This window comes from Genypterus blacodes, unplaced genomic scaffold (genome assembly GCF_046128005.1).
Source record: "Genypterus blacodes isolate CSIRO-AG114 ecotype Tasmania unplaced genomic scaffold, CSIRO-AGI_Gbla_v1 ptg000032l_1, whole genome shotgun sequence".
Taxonomy (NCBI): Eukaryota; Metazoa; Chordata; class Actinopteri; order Ophidiiformes; family Ophidiidae; genus Genypterus; species Genypterus blacodes.
Window position 1 is genome coordinate 8,100,594 of NW_027466845.1, and position 15,509 is coordinate 8,116,102.

General features: G+C 45.3%; 1 protein-coding gene across 1 annotated transcript; it reads left to right on the plus strand.

Moving 5' to 3' along the window:
* Positions 1 to 1,012: 1,012 nt before the first annotated feature.
* Positions 1,013 to 12,673, plus strand: ube4a (ubiquitination factor E4A (UFD2 homolog, yeast)). The gene is made up of 20 exons (XM_076146073.1): positions 1,013 to 1,099; positions 3,353 to 3,523; positions 3,661 to 3,837; positions 4,831 to 4,943; positions 5,200 to 5,352; positions 5,488 to 5,644; positions 5,735 to 5,937; positions 6,038 to 6,229; positions 6,419 to 6,752; positions 6,876 to 7,002; positions 7,168 to 7,475; positions 7,563 to 7,695; positions 7,790 to 7,980; positions 8,428 to 8,528; positions 8,823 to 8,936; positions 9,555 to 9,729; positions 9,819 to 9,999; positions 10,146 to 10,293; positions 10,432 to 10,589; positions 10,681 to 12,673. The coding sequence occupies exons 2-20, from the start codon at positions 3,394 to 3,396 to the stop codon at positions 10,814 to 10,816; spliced, it is 3,231 nt and encodes a 1,076-aa protein (XP_076002188.1). The 5' UTR covers positions 1,013 to 1,099; positions 3,353 to 3,393; the 3' UTR covers positions 10,817 to 12,673.
* Positions 12,674 to 15,509: the final 2,836 nt, after the last annotated feature.

The window sequence follows — 15,509 nt, forward strand, 5'->3', positions numbered from 1 at the left end:
GCAGGTGAGTTAGTAGCATAGAATTGTAATTGGTGACATTATTGATTTCCTGTAACAAACTGAGATGGTTTCTCAGTCTTGATAAACAGAGATGCAGGATGGACTTCATGCTAAACCATATGTACAGAGCAGCACTAAAGGAAAATGTTAATATACGTCCAGAAACAATAAACCATAGAATCTCATTATTTCTTATACATGAATAACCACACTCAAATATTATGTGTCTTACCATATTAACCCTAAACAAAAGGCAGTCTTATTGAGATCTGTGCGCAATAGTAATATGAAAATGGGAAGAAGAAAAAAAGTACAAAATCGGATTAAGAAAAACAATTACGGCACCCATAATATCAATTTATAGGTCTGTAGTCTGATAAAGTCCACATATAGAGTTTGAAAATTGGATTATTGTGAATCATTCCATACACGATGAGCAATGGTGAGGTTGGAAATTCGTAAATATGCGAGTCGACGTTGAAGAAATCTTTATTTGATTTTGTTATTTGTTCAAGAGAACCTTCTTACCTCACAGAGGTTCTAGATGAAGGTCAAGGGGGTCACCATGACATTAGAGGTCAAACTCCATCACACAGAAACAGCAGCATGTATCAGGTTTGACAGGCTCACAGTCTCAGCCCGCTTCTGCCCTCTGCTGGATAGTAGCAGTAATGCAACACACCCGAGCAGAATCGCAGAGAGAGATTAAAGTAAAGTCAAACTATGCTGATAAATGTCAACGTTATTTTTCCTAAGTACAGATAAATCTTTACCTTACAGTTGTAGATCTTCTGAAGCCTGACTCGACAGTGATATATCTCACCACTATGGCGTATTTCTAAATTATAGCTTTATGAAAAATTATTAAATTACACATATTATCGTGTGATCGTGTGAGTTTTTTAAAAATACTATTAATATTGTTTTCATTTTTATTTTCTATCATTATAACTATTATTCATACCGTTTTCGTCAAGCCAATGCATCCGTTCCGTCTCGTTATGATGACGTCGCAGTTCGTATCCACTGAGGAGCTGCTTGTAGGTGTCGTAGAGGCGGCTTTACTTTCTAAAAACACACCGTTTAGCTCGCCAAACAGGTACGACATCGCTCTTTGTTACATGCATACAAGCCGTAGATCGATAATACTTCAAATCATCGGCGTAATCAATGAAAATAATGTTGAAATACAGCCCCGATGAGCCCATGGCAGCCTAGCCAGCTGCTACACACCGTAGCTAACGATGCTAGCTAGCTGACTCGCTAACCTGTAGCTAACGGGACGAACATAAGGCGTTTGAATGAGCTTAACAATGTTTAGCTCGTTTGTTAGCGAGCTGCTGTGTTGACACGGAGCGTTCGGTGTGTTGTGACTTGTTTAAAGTGCGTAAGCTGCGCGGGTGGGCAGGTAGCAGGCATGGTTAGTGTGAATGACAGCGAGTCCATATGTGCAGGAGCAACACGACAGGAAGAAGCAATAACAAGCTACATGTGTTTATGATGGTTTATATGTTTATATATGCTCTGATGGCTGAATGGAGCTAAACGCGTCAGTCAGGAAGGGTTAACTACACATAAGGGGCTAAACACTGGGGATAATGTTCAACAATGAGGTTTAAATGATAGGAAAAATACAATCACACAGAAATCTACGTTATACTCACACATACACACACAAACAAACATGGGTATACGTATCAAACGTAACAAATTAAAAAGCTAATTGAAACAGACAATAACATGTATGTGTATTTGACCTCCCTTGTGTTTGCTGCTGCTTGTTGTTGTTGTTGTGTTTTCTCTGTCTGGTGATTTTGAAGGTACAGAGGAGTCTGTAATATAAGGATGAGACTTGTTTACCTGGAAAAGCTCATTAAAATCAATTATGAATGACATTGGTGCAAGTGGAGTTGAGATCAAAATGCTCTCGCTCTCTCTCTCTCTCTCTCTCTCTCTCTCTCTCTCTCTCTCTCTCTCTCTCTCTCTCTCTCTCTCTGTGTGAGATTTTGTAAGAAGTCCTTCAGCAGCATTTGAATAAGTCGTATCCTCTCTCTAATGGCAGCAGGCCGAGTTCCTGCTGCTGCTGGAGGTGTGTTCACATTTCAGCATCTGGCTGCCTGAGAAATAAAAATGGCTGAACCTCGCCAACGTTTGTCAGAGAGGAGACGCTGTGTTGTGTGTGTGGGTCACCTTGTTTATGTGCGAGGAAACTTTTGATTCAGGTTCTCAGATTCTCAGAGACCCTGAATGATGGTTTTACATCCATTCCTCATCAGGTGTCGTGTCGACCTGTGTAACCCCATTATAACCTCACTGAGCCTGCTGCTTTAAAGTTGCATATTATTACATCATACATGTGAAGGCAACATAAGAAATCACCCAGACTGATGAGTGATGGAATTTCTATTCTACTCTCTCTCTTTCTTTCTTTCTTTCTTTCTTTCTTTCTTTCTCTCTCTCTGTCCCTGTGTCTGTCTCTCTGTCTATCTCGGTCTCTCTGTCCCTGTCTCTCTCTCTGTCTCTGTCTGTCTCTCTCTCTCTCTGTCTCTGTCTCTCGCTGTGTCTCTGTCCCTGTGTCTGTCTCTCGCTGTCTGTCTGTCTGTCTGTCTGTCTGTCTGTCTCTCTCTCTCTCTCTCTCTCTCTCTCTCTCTCTCTCTCTCTCTCTCTCTCAATGTGTCTCTGTCCCTGTCTCTGTCTCTCTCTCTGTCTCTCGCTCTCTTTCTCTCTCTGTCCCTGTCTCTCTCTCTGTCTCTGTCTCTGTCTGTCTCTCTCTCTCTCTGTCTCTGTCTCTCGCTGTGTCTCTGTCCCTGTGTCTGTCTCTCGCTGTCTGTCTGTCTGTCTGTCTCTGTCTGTCTGTCTGTCTGTCTGTCTCTCTCTCTCTCTCTCTCTCTCTCTCTCTCTCTCTCTCTCTCTCTCTCGATGTGTCTCTGTCCCTGTCTCTGTCTCTCTCTCTGTCTCTCGCTCTCTCTCTCTCTCTCTCTCGCTGTGTCTCTCTCTCTGTCTCTTGCTGTGTCTCTGTCCCTGTCTCTCTCTCTCTGTCTCTCGCTGTGTCTCTGTCCCTGTCTCTCTCGTTCTCTGTCTCGCTGTCATATTTGAATATAATTTATGTCGAAACCTAATTTGGATGTCAAACAGGGTTATGTGACGGCTCAAGGGATGTGATTTGCATGCATCTGTGAACAGAGTGATGTAATCAACCGGCCTGCTGTGGATGATGAGGTGTGGATGTCTGCACCGTATGATTGCGGTGAAGATGAGCTGAAGATGATTTCAGCGTTGCAGACGACTGTGGCGAACTCATGAATGTGAACACGTCCCCCCTCACTCAGACGAGCTGTGTTGCTCCCTTCAGGGCCGGGATTTTGGATGGAGTGAGCGCTGAGCCCCAGGGACATGACTGACCAGGGCAACAACAACCAGAACATCTCCTGCAACCCCTTCGCCGCCCTCTTCAGCTCACTGGCAGATGCCAAGCAGTTTGCATCAGGCCAGAAACCACCGCAGCCGTCTGCTGAGGCACCACGTGAGTCGTCCACGCCTCTGTCACCCACTTAATTCCAGTCGCTGCTTATTTGAGGAGTTTACATCAGAAACTATTAATCCGCATTAACGTTCTCTGTCTTTTCTTCATCCCCACGGTTCCATCTTCACCGCCGGCAGTGGAGGACTCTGGTGAAAGCCAGTCGGAGTCGGAGAATTCGGTGTCGGACAGCGTGGACGACAATGACGACTCTGTGGCGGAGATCAGCCGCTCGTTCCGCTCTCGCCAGGAGCTGTGCGAGCAACTCAATGTCAACCACATGATCCAGAGAATATTCCTCATCACACTTGACAACAGTAAGTGACGTTGACCTCTAACTTCAACAAAACCCCCCAAAGTCTTCAGTCAACAGGTCCAACAAACAAGCACTTCATTATCTTTATGTCTAACGGTTGAATATGGAGCACAAGCACCTGAAACAAAAGGCGTGTTGTTGACCTGTCCTCTCCTTCATCCTTGATTGTTTAAACTCCGGCTAGTGCCATTGACACACACAATTATACCCAACAACCCGGTCACTCCCTCAGTGTGTTTACATGCAATCAGATACCCTGCCGCTCTCTGAGTTGCGCAATCACGTCTGCCTGCAGAAGCTGTTAACTAGTGGGTAATGTTGCTCTTCTTCAGTTTATGCAGCTCTCCGTCGCATTATGTTCTTTACAATATTGCTTGGAACATATGCATGTAATGTCTTTATTGCGTTGTAATGGACCTTTGAAGATGCACTGAGGGGATTCACAGAGTGGTGTCAGGTGACCTGTGTTGACCCATTAACAGCTCATTGCTTCAATTGGGAAAGAAGTGAGGCAGCAGGAAAAGTGCCCGCTGTTGGAACTGCGCTCCATTTCAATAACACCACTTGTATCTCATCTTTTGTTCTCATTTGTACTGCACGGCGCCGTTCATCATTGAAAGTCCAATTTAAAGTTTGCAGTAAGTAACCGATGACTCACCGCCGACTCATACGTCTCTGACCTCACACACACTGTATCACTGTCAGCCGGCTGCTCCGTCCTCCTTTGAGAGCGCTCACAGATGAGTCATGGTGATTAGGAATTGCAGAATAAAGCCCCCTGTTCTCCCCCTGTAATGGATTCCTTGGCCACCTCAGTCTGAGTGAAATAAAGCAAAACAAAGACGCGTTCGGCTCATTTCATCCTCCAGACAGAACTCCAGCGCTCTGTTGTTTTAACTCTCAAACGCTCTTCGTCCTGCTTGGTTTGCTTTTTAGCTTCATACTTTTTTGGGAGAAGAATTTGATTTGATTTGATTTCTCCTTACCTCCCCAGGTGACCCTAATCTGAGAGGAGGTAATGGGATCCCTCCGCGCTGTGTGTACCTGGAGGAGATGGCTGCCGATCTGGATGGGCAGGACTGGCTGGATATGGATAACATAGAACAGGTCGGCCGCCATCACTCTCCTGACAATAGACGCCGCCACACTCGTCCGCTCTCCATGACAATGAACATGTCGCAACTCCTTTCTCTCCGTGTCTTGTTTACACTTACGCACCCCTCGGGGCCACGACATACAAACAATGATGTCACAGGATTTAAGCTTAAAGAAAACTGTCCTTTAAGTCAGCGCCACAACAAATAAAGCAAATGAACAGGGTGTCTAATGTGGACGGTTTGGGTCTGTGCTGTTCCTCCTCCAGGCTCTGTTCAATCGTCTGCTGCTACTCGAGCCAGGAAACCATCTCATTTACATGACCTCCTGCAGCGCGGTGAACCTGTCGGCTGACCGCGATGCCGGAGAGAAGTGTGCAGTCCCGTACCTCTATGCCTGCTACCAGAGGGCCAAGGAAGAGGTCCTACAGTCCTTCATTAATGTTGTTATTCTTATGAACTGGTGGAAGTGGTTAAATCCTCACTAAATGTGGGTCATCTAGATCAGAGCTTGACCTGTTCTCTTCTCACGTGTTGTTCACAAATCTGCGCTGCAGGTGAAAAAGGTGCCGGAGAAGTTGCTGTCGTTTGCCGTGCGCTGTAAGAACCTGACGGTGTCCAACATGTGCACCGTTCTGCTCACCCCGGAGATCTACGTCAGCCAGAACATCTACGAGCAGCTCCTGGACCTGCTGCTGGAGAGTTTCAGAACACGTAGGACCTGCCGTTTGTCCACTCGCCTCGCCTTCTCTTCTCCTTCCTTCCTTCCGCTATCATTTCTTACAAAGTCCTGATCTATTTCAGAACCTGAGGAGATGGTTGAGTTTTTGGAGGAGGTCATCGCTGGCCTGCTGTCTGAGCACGAGGTCCGTACCTTTGAGGAGGTGATGGGCCCGGTGTTCGATATCTTCCTTGGGCGCATCAAAGACATGGACCTGTGTCAGCCTGCCCTCTACTCCTATTTAGATGTTCTCCTCTACTTCAGCCACAATAAAGACATCGCTAAGGTGAGGACACACGCCGGGCTCACCAGTTATGAAGTAATATAAAATATACAGCTATCGCATCAACCTAAGCTGCTGCCATGATCCTCTCCTCCGCTCTTAGGTGCTGGTGGAACACATCCAACCCAAAGACCCGACTAATGGTTTGCAGTATCAGAAAAGCCTGCTGGGGGCGGTGCTGAGCGTCTCCTGCCTGTTAAAAACTCCAGGTGTGGTCGAGGGACACGGCTACTTCCTGAACCCCTCCCACTCCAGCGCCCAGGAGACGAAGGTCCAAGAGGCAAACATCCACCAGGTGAACACACAGCGCTCTCGATTAATCATTTAATTATCGCTCTGCCCTCTAGTGGACGTATCATAATCACGCTTTAACATCGCTTATGTTTCGGACCCATCAAAACATCCTGGAAACCTGAAACTAAAGGGAATGGCTGCCATCTAAAATCCCTGAGTCACCACTGCTTCTCTCTCCTTTGCTTGTCAGTTTATGTCCCAGTATCACGACAAGCTGCAGCAGATCCTGAAGAACTTGCTCCAGCGCTCTGGCGAGACACGTCACTTGCTCCTCTCCTGGCTGGGTAGCTGTCTGCAAGCCAACGCCGGCCGTGCCAAGATATGGGCCAATCAGATGCCTGAGATCTTTTTCCAGATGTACGCCTCGGATGCTTTCTTCCTGAACCTGGGTGCTGCGCTGGTGAAGCTGTGCCAGCCCTTCTGCAGGCCGCGCTCGCCAAAGCTACTCACCTTCAACCCTTCCTACTGTGCACTCAAAGAACTCAGCGAGGAGGAGAGGCACAATCGCAACGTACACGCCAGAGGTAAGATGTGCGAGGGCTTCGGCAACTGTTCTCTTAAAATGTTATATCCCTGCTTTAATGTGCAAGAGCAGCGTTGATGCGGCGCCGCTGGTTGGAATTACAATCACCTGTCTCCTTCACAAGGTCTGGACAAGGAAACCTGTCTGATCCCTGCGCCCCCTCAGCAGAGAGTGGATCCTGCTAAGTCCTACAGCCTGCTGACTGAAAACCTCATCCTCACACAGCTCACTCTTCATCTCGGCTTCCACAGGTACACACACACACACACACACACACACACACACACACACAGAAATGGACACAGATCAAAGGAACGTAGTGGACCACCATACACGCTCACCTGTGTGTGTGTGTGTGTGTGTCTTCTTCTGTGTGTTCTTGTGCCTATATGAATGCATAATGTGCGTGTTTGCAGACTCCACGAGCAGATGGTGAAGATGAACCAGTCTCTCCACCGGCTCCAGGTTACATGGCAGGAAGCCCAGCGTTCAGGCAATCCCATGTTAGAGCAGCTGCTGGAGCAGTTTGAACGTCTGATGATTGTTTATCTGTCGACCAAAGCTGCCGCCACGCAGCCGGCCATGCTGCAATGCTGCCTTAACCTCCAAGCTTCCACAGCTGCTCTCCTGGTGCAGCTCAGTATGGGGAACCAGGGGACAGAACATGTAGCACTAAGCTTTCCCCTGCCCACACTACAAAGTACTATGCTCTGCTATGTACCAGGTAGGTCACATCTGCCAGTACGACACAAACGCAGCCAAACACACAAGTCCTGCTCCTTGTTAAGCACAAGTTCTATTTTTTTGTCAGAATTTTTCGCAGAGAACTTGGGAGATTTTTTTATCTTCCTGCGTCGATTCGCCGACGACATCTTGGAGTCCTCATCTGAAAATCTGGAGCAGATCCTGAACTTCATTACTGTCTTCATGGGAAATGTAGAGAGGTACATAACAGAGGGTTTCATGTCTGTTCATGTGTAACTCTTAAGGGGCCAGTGGAGCTCATATGGTGCCTTTTCTATCCCGTTTCTGTGTTAGATTGAAGAACCCACACCTAAGGGCAAAGCTGGCAGAGGTCTTGGAGGCGGTGATGCCCCACATGGAGCCAGTAGCTCCCGGCGCTGCTCAGCCAATCGTGTTCCAGCGCGAGAGAGTCTTCTGTTCGTACAGACACGCGCCTCAGCTGGCCGAGGCCCTCATCACTGTGTTTGTAGACATTGAGTTCACAGGTAAAGGATATAATGTAGGCATGTTCTTGAACAACTATAAGAAGGATATTCTATAGTCTGCACCAATGCTTTTCATGCTAACAACCATGTAGACTGTATAGGGTCTGCATTTCCACTATCTACAAACACCGTCGCTGGAAAAGAGGTACCAGGAAATCTCCTAAAGATCCTGTTTTGGCCTTAACGTCATCGTTCATAGTCACAGTGTGAAATAAAAAGTATTGAATTTTGGGAACACAGCAGGAGTGTGTGTGTGTGTGTGTGTTTCTTCTCCTGCCCTGAGATAATACACAGGTCTTGTCATAAAGTTATAAATCATCCCTGGTGAGATGAATTGTGTGTGTGCACCTGTACACGTGAAGAGTCGAAGGTGGCACGAGCTGAAAACTAACAGCTTCCAACAAAACTGGACTTTATTTCGGTTTTTCTTTGTTTTTCTTTTTCCAGGTGATCCTCATCAGTTTGAGCAGAAATTCAACTACAGGAGGCCCATGTATCCCATCCTCAAGTTCATGTGGGGGAAAGACGCCTACAGAGAGAGCATCAAGGTAGGAAGCAGTCTTTAAACATGTAGAGACGCCTCCATGATGATTCAGTGCTTCCCAGACAAACGGTTATGGAAGCGTGAAGTTGTAGAATGACCGCACACATCTGTCTGTATGTGAATGTCAGAAGGACGTCCACATGGAAGAAGCAAAGAGAAATGAGCTGTATAGTGTCATGGTTTGGTTTGCTGTGGGGACTTTGTTGATGAAGTGGCAAACAAGCAGTCCAGAACTGTATTTTATGAAGCAGCTTGTTCCCAGCATGAAATTCAATTTGCCAAACGTCTCTCATTTCAGCGTCTGGCAGACTACGCGTCCCAGAACCTGGAGGCCATGAACGCTCCTCTGTTCCTCAGGTACCTCAACTTGCTGATGAACGATGCCATTTTCCTCCTGGATGAGGCGATTCAGGTGAGACTACAAGACATTTTGGCATTCACCACCTTCCTCCAATACTGATTCCAATACTGACTGTGTTTCCCAGCTCTGCAAATGTTTCAACATATCCCCAAAAATTTCCACAGAATCATTTCCTAACAATCATAATCTTGTCAAGTCAAGCCAGAACTTGAGATGAAAAACAAAGATAGAAATGGAGCCAGTATGGTGTGTTTGCGATGACACAACATCCCGCTTCTTACGCAAATACGGATTTTGGTAAAGTTTGCTAGACTACGGCTGGCAACAACTCGCTTGAGTCATCGCAGCGATGCCAGGCGAATGTTTAATAATGTCTGGTTATCTGCTGAGAGATGTAGGCGGAAGGAAGATGCACAGCAAGGTTTCTCAATTTGGTAGCATGTGATAACTAATTCTCAGTGGGTATGATCACGTTGGCCTGTTGAAGACCTTACTGCTCCAAATGGGGCTTTAATACGTTGTTTCGGGAGCAGGACAAGTAATGGAAAGGTTTCGGAATTAAATCATAGCCCGTGACCAGAAATGCAGCATCTCTGACTTCAATCTTTTCCTCTTTGGAGCTTCACACTCAAAGTAAAACTGACGCTCGCTCTCCTCTTATCTCTCAAGTACCTGAGTAAAATCAAGGTTCTGCAGCTGGAGCGCGATCGAGGCGAGTGGGAGAGCCTGGCCCCCGACGCCCGAAGAGAGAAGGAGTCCAGTCTGCAGATGTTTGGACAGCTGGGACGCTTCCACAACATCATGTCCAACGAGACCATCGGCACACTGGCCTTCCTCACGTCAGGTCAGATGGGAAAGATGGTCATGTGAGATACTCCTCAATGTTTGTGTCCTCACCCTATTTGACTTATTCTGAGATTTCTTCATTCCCAGAGATCAAGGGCATCTTCGTGCACCCTTTCCTGGCTGAAAGGATCATCTCCATGCTCAACTACTTCCTGCAGCACCTGGTGGGTCCTAAGATGGGCGCCCTGAAGGTCAAAGACTTCAGCGAGTTTGACTTCAAGCCTCAGCAGCTCGTTTCCGACATCTGCACCATCTACCTGAACCTGGGGTGCGTTGTGAAAACACAGAAGTTGCTATTCTTGTTACCGGAGATGAACAGACAAACATGTGGAAAATACCTTCAAGATATGTGAGTAAAGCTCATGTGCTGGCCTGCAGACGCTCATGAATCATGTTTGTGTTCGTCTTTGCCAGTGATGAGGAGAATTTCTGTGCTACGGTCCCAAAGGACGGCCGGTCGTACTCTCCCACCCTCTTCTCCCAAACTGTTCGAGTCCTGAAGAAGATCAACAAACCTGGAGACATGATCTTGGCGTTTGGCCTCCTCGCTGATAAGATAAAGGTAGAAGTAGAATTTGATTTGGAAGCTTTTGACATCCAGAGATACTGCAAGGATACACCTATTCATATCATCCGTATACATTGTAGTCTAAAGATGTTAAAAGATTGTAAAGTGATCTTGCTCATGTCTCTGTTTCAGTCCCATGCAGACAGACAGCAGCAGGAAGAGGAGACGTATGCAGATGCTCCAGATGAGTTCTTGGACCCGATTATGTCCACGCTGATGTTGGATCCTGTTCTTCTCCCATCCTCCAGTGTAACGGTCGACCGCTCGACCATAGCAAGGCATCTACTCAGGTGAGTTCACCCAAAAAATCAGACTCTCTGTCATTCCTGTGAAGCTCAGCAGTCAGGATAAAGAACCATTGATTTCCTCCCCCCCTCGCAGCGACCAGACAGACCCTTTCAACCGCAGCCCTCTCACCATGGACCAGATCAGGCCAAACGAGGAGCTGAAGCAGCAGATCGCGCAGTGGCTGGATAAGCATAGACAGGAGAGGCAGCAGCTGGGACCGAGCGGCTAGCCTCTTACGCCTCTCCGCCATAAACACTGACTGCTCCGTCTCGTCTTTCCCGGCCCACTTCTCACTGCGCTCCTCTGCTTCTTGGCTAATCCATGGTGTGCTTCGCCGTCGGATTTGTCCTGGTTTGATAAACATTGCATTTGGCTTTTGTGCAGCCTTTCATGCTCAGTGGAATATCCGTATTTGTAACAGTCCAGGAAGACTGTTTGTTTGCCCCGCAGACTGGTTCAAAAGAAAATAAACCCAAGATGCCCAGTGGTAAACGTTAGACAGCGTCATCGGTTATCGCTTCAACAGGACTTGTTGAATAGACTGTATGAACTCCTGACAGCCCAACTGGCCAAAACAAGATTTTATACTGCACGGTAAGTATTTTTGGGAACTCTGATGACAGATCGTGGATGAAGAACTGCCTCAGATTTGATTTTGTCCGCCTTCATGCAGAATAGACCACAACACTGCCTGTCACACCGCATATTCTAGCATTTTTGATTAACCCTCAAGCAGCTAGCTCATAAATATACATCAGAAATTACACTTGAGACAAACAGTAGACAAAACTGATTCATATAAATCTATATGGAGTGAAGTGCAGCCCAGCAACAGCTGTCACTGCTGTTCATGTGTCCTGCATACAGGTGCATCACATCTGGGCTCACATGTGGCTTCATGCAAGCTCCATCCAGATACCCAACGTGATCCGTAATAATGCTGTGGAATCCAAATGAGAGGGAGGGAGAGACTGGTTGTGTCTCTAATGATATTTAACTCAACTAATCCCAAACATGTGATTGTTAGAAAAACAAAAAACAAATTAAAAGTCATTGAGGTCACTGATTTAGTGTGATCCTTGTCTCTGCTTCATATTACTGAATGTTCCAGATCATAGGCAGGAGGTCCGGGCTTTGACTGATCCCTTTTCATGCCACCGCTGTCTTTCCTTTGTCCCGCAGGCAAGACACTCACTGGATCCAAAGACAAACTGTTCCTAAACGTTTTCATTTAAAGATCTGTTCAGTCAGTCAGTCAGTAAGTAAACAGTAAGCTGACACATGGAGCCCAATGCAGTCAAAATGAATTCAGACTTGTTTTTGTCACTTGTCCAAGATAGTTGAAACACAAGCAAACTGCCCCTCATGGTGATCTCATGGGATAAATATGCCTGATTGTTTTTCATTCATATTGATGTTTTATTTGAGGAGAAATTGACTAAAATGTGGACGAACTGCCTATTTGACAGTATCAATTGATCTTTTTTATAGTGATTTTTTTTATCCTCTATCTGCCAAAATTGAATAGGTTCTTTCCTGAGCCACGTCCCACCTTCCAACAAAAATTGTGTTTAGGGTTTTTTGAGTAATTCTGCTAACAAACAAACAAACAAACAAACACAGGTACAATTATAACCTCATTGGCAAAGTAACAATGATTCTAACTTTAGTAATACAAATTATTCTGTTTACCCAGCACACTATGTACTGTACATGTGTAAATATGTGCAAACGTCTTGACACAGTGCCAATGCTCCAGCTATGGATCGCTCCAATCGCTCCAATTAGACTCCTGAATCAGAAAACACATATTTACGCACACACACATATATCGACTCCATCTGAGAGCTTCCATTTTAAAAAGATTCTTAAATACAAAGCTGTGATCTGATGCAAAAATGCAGTCATTTGTGCCCATTTTTAGTTTGCACCACATCCACACTGTGAAGGAGAGACTGAGAACATTTCAAAACATAAATGATCTGGTAAGCATGTGCTTTCCACTATCAGAGGGCATCTTGATTCTGGGAAGAGCTGTCGTTGAAAAAGGAAATCACAACCTGCTGGATGTTGAAAACACATGCGTCTTGCACGCCACACTTGAGCCAGGAACGCCACACACACACACACACACACACACACAAACACACACGCGTGATGTGTTACAGGTGCCTAATGAATGACAAGCCGTCGCTGATGTTTCTCTTTACTCATTTTTAGTTTGGCGAGGCTCTGGATGAATTAGTTGGAGAAAGACGCCAAAGAAATGGCCGAGCGTATGTCCAGTGTCTGACCAGGCTGAATTCATTCTCAGGTGGATACTTCAATCGACTTATCTTGGCTCATTTGATTGTTTTGAGATGTTTATGCTGACCATAGTTTCTGAGAGTTAACCAAAAATGCCTAAATATAGTGTTTGATCTTTTAATGACTGATGGTGTATACATCATTCAACTTTCAATTCACATTCACCACAAGAACTCATGGGTCCTTATCTCGCATTTTGAACAAGAATTTGTTTTGCGTGCGGACTGGTATGGAATCTGTGCCTAAAACTAAGAGCCTTGCAGTGACGTCAGCTAACGAGGGTCAGAGTTCATACCCCCTAATATACATGAATATGAGTTTGTTTCGTTGAGGCATACTGGGAGCTGTGGGTAGAACACGAGGGAAGAGAGGGGAGCAGAAGAGATGAGTAGTTGTGAGTAGAGATTTGGATTATTCATTTTTAATTCAAAGTAAAGTGTGACTGTAAAAGAGTAAAGTGTGTGAAGGAATATGCACTTATTAGCATGCCCTCATACTGTATGTTGGCTTTCTCCCACCTGAATGATTACATGGGTTAAATTATAATGCAATATTTTTTGTTTTAATGATGATTATTAATTGATTGATTGTTTTGGGTGTACAGTATGATTAACAAATAAAACTACTGTGTGTTATATAAGAAACTGTTGTCTCTCAATGATGTAATATGATGGGATGTTGACTACTAGACCATGTTTTAGCGCCCCCATCACGTTGATTGATGTTTACTTTTTGCACGAATGAGCAACGCCCTCTGATATCTGGTGGCCAATTATAGCAAAACGGTTAGGAAATTCAAAGACCAATGATGAGACTTTTGTGAGACTTGGGTGTAGACAAGTGTAATATTTTGGCACAATAGACCTGAGATTGTTGATGGAAATGCAAAAATCCTGTTTTGGATTTCTAAGCCTGCAACTCCATCCTTGCCCACCAAGTTTCACTGAAATCTCTCATTAACTTATTGAGATATCCTGGAGACAGAAACTCGGCTGAAACCGCTACTTCCTTGTCAGAATTAATGACTAGCAAACTAACAGTAATAGATCGTGTAGTGTGAATCTTCTAGCATGTCAAGGTCTCAGTGACAGTTGACGCGCCGAATCTCTTCATTTTTACAGACCCAGTAGTTAAATGTCAGACATACCGGCACATAGTAAATGTCACTGAATGATACTAGCGGGCCAGCATTGAGTATGTGCCTCTGGTGCTAAATTAAACAATGGAAAATACTGAACTTTGACCTGTCCCAATTAAAAAATACTAAATATGGTTTTGGTTGATAAGTGTTTGCTCAAGGGCACGTCAACAGTTCTCGGATTCTGACAGTCTAAGGTCTAAATTAAGGACCTTTCCTGTCGCGAGCCCGTCTCTAACCAACACTACTGCACTTTAAAAAGACGATGTAACAGAACTCTTATATTGAAAGAAAGATACAGGTACAGATAGTGCTTCTGCAGAATCCCCTGGGATCCCTCGAATACAATTCATGTAAATAAGATGGATGTTGAGTTGACATCATAGAAACATTTTTCAAAAACTGGATAAAAACATTGCGTTTGTTCGTAAACAATGTCACTGCAGATAATCCAGGAGCTTTGTGGCTGTTTGGGGGCTCAGTATTTACGCCCGCTCCTCACCTCTGGATTCTAAGTCATAAAAGTAAATTAAAGCCTCTCTTCTCAATAACCCACATGAGAGCAGAGAGAGCTTCGAGCCTGTCGCATGCTCTCATGTTTCAGTGCCAGTGAGCTGCGGCACATTGGTTCTAAGCACATTAAAGGTGATACAGTATATAATAGATGACCCATAGGGTGCCCACATCTTTATGATAGCTGTATAATGAGGTTTTTACTACTTATTTATTAAACCCCTCCTTTGTTTTTACGAGTTACACATTTTGCCTTTTCATCCTGGCCAACATGGGCAGAGTCGAGCTCAGAGTTTATATTTAGAGAGCCAATCTTTTTCCTGCTGTGTAACATTCTCAATTGTTTATTTTACATGAGGGGGATTAAATTAGTTTTATCCTCACACAGACTTTGTTTGTGGGAAATTCAAAATTACTCTTTGCTCAAGTGTACTGAGGTGGATGCTGAAGTTGGGTTGATCGAAGTGGGGAATCTTCTTTAAATTTTATTATTATATTATTATTATGAGTGAACTGACCTGCTTCTTTAAATGATCTATTTTAAAAACACATGCACAAGTTGAACGAGAAGAGAGTCCACAGCAATAACTTTTGAGAGGGTGTTTTCTCAATAAAATGGAGAATATTCTTATATTGTTAATTTCTCTTTCCATATGACGGCAGCAGTGATGGAGGCGGAAAGTGAAACGCGCACAGAGTTGGAACGATAATGATCTTCTTGTCTTTTCCTTGTGAATTCAAGTGCGAGGCTTGTTTCCCGGGCAAAGCCCCTGAACCTGTGTAGGCTCCGGCCATGCAGCAGCTGAACAGGGCCGCGGAGGAAATGCATTGTCGGGGTCTCTGCAGCTCCGCCCCGCAACATGCATAACGCGGCGTCCGCCAGTGAGAGCGCGGCGCTGTGGCGGAGGCTGTTTATGTGGAGTGCTGGGTTAGGGTTCCGCCCACCGAGCTCTCTCTGATCGCA

Bases quoted from the DNA above. Each gene is read 5' to 3' on its own strand.
- ube4a (XM_076146073.1), top strand. From the start codon at position 3,394: ATGACTGACCAGGGCAACAACAACCAGAACATCTCCTGCAACCCCTTC. The intron at 3,838-4,830 runs GTAAGTGACGTT...TTACCTCCCCAG, and splicing joins CCTCATCACACTTGACAACA to GTGACCCTAATCTGAGAGGA. The intron at 10,294-10,431 runs GTAGAAGTAGAA...TCTCTGTTTCAG, and splicing joins TCCTCGCTGATAAGATAAAG to TCCCATGCAGACAGACAGCA.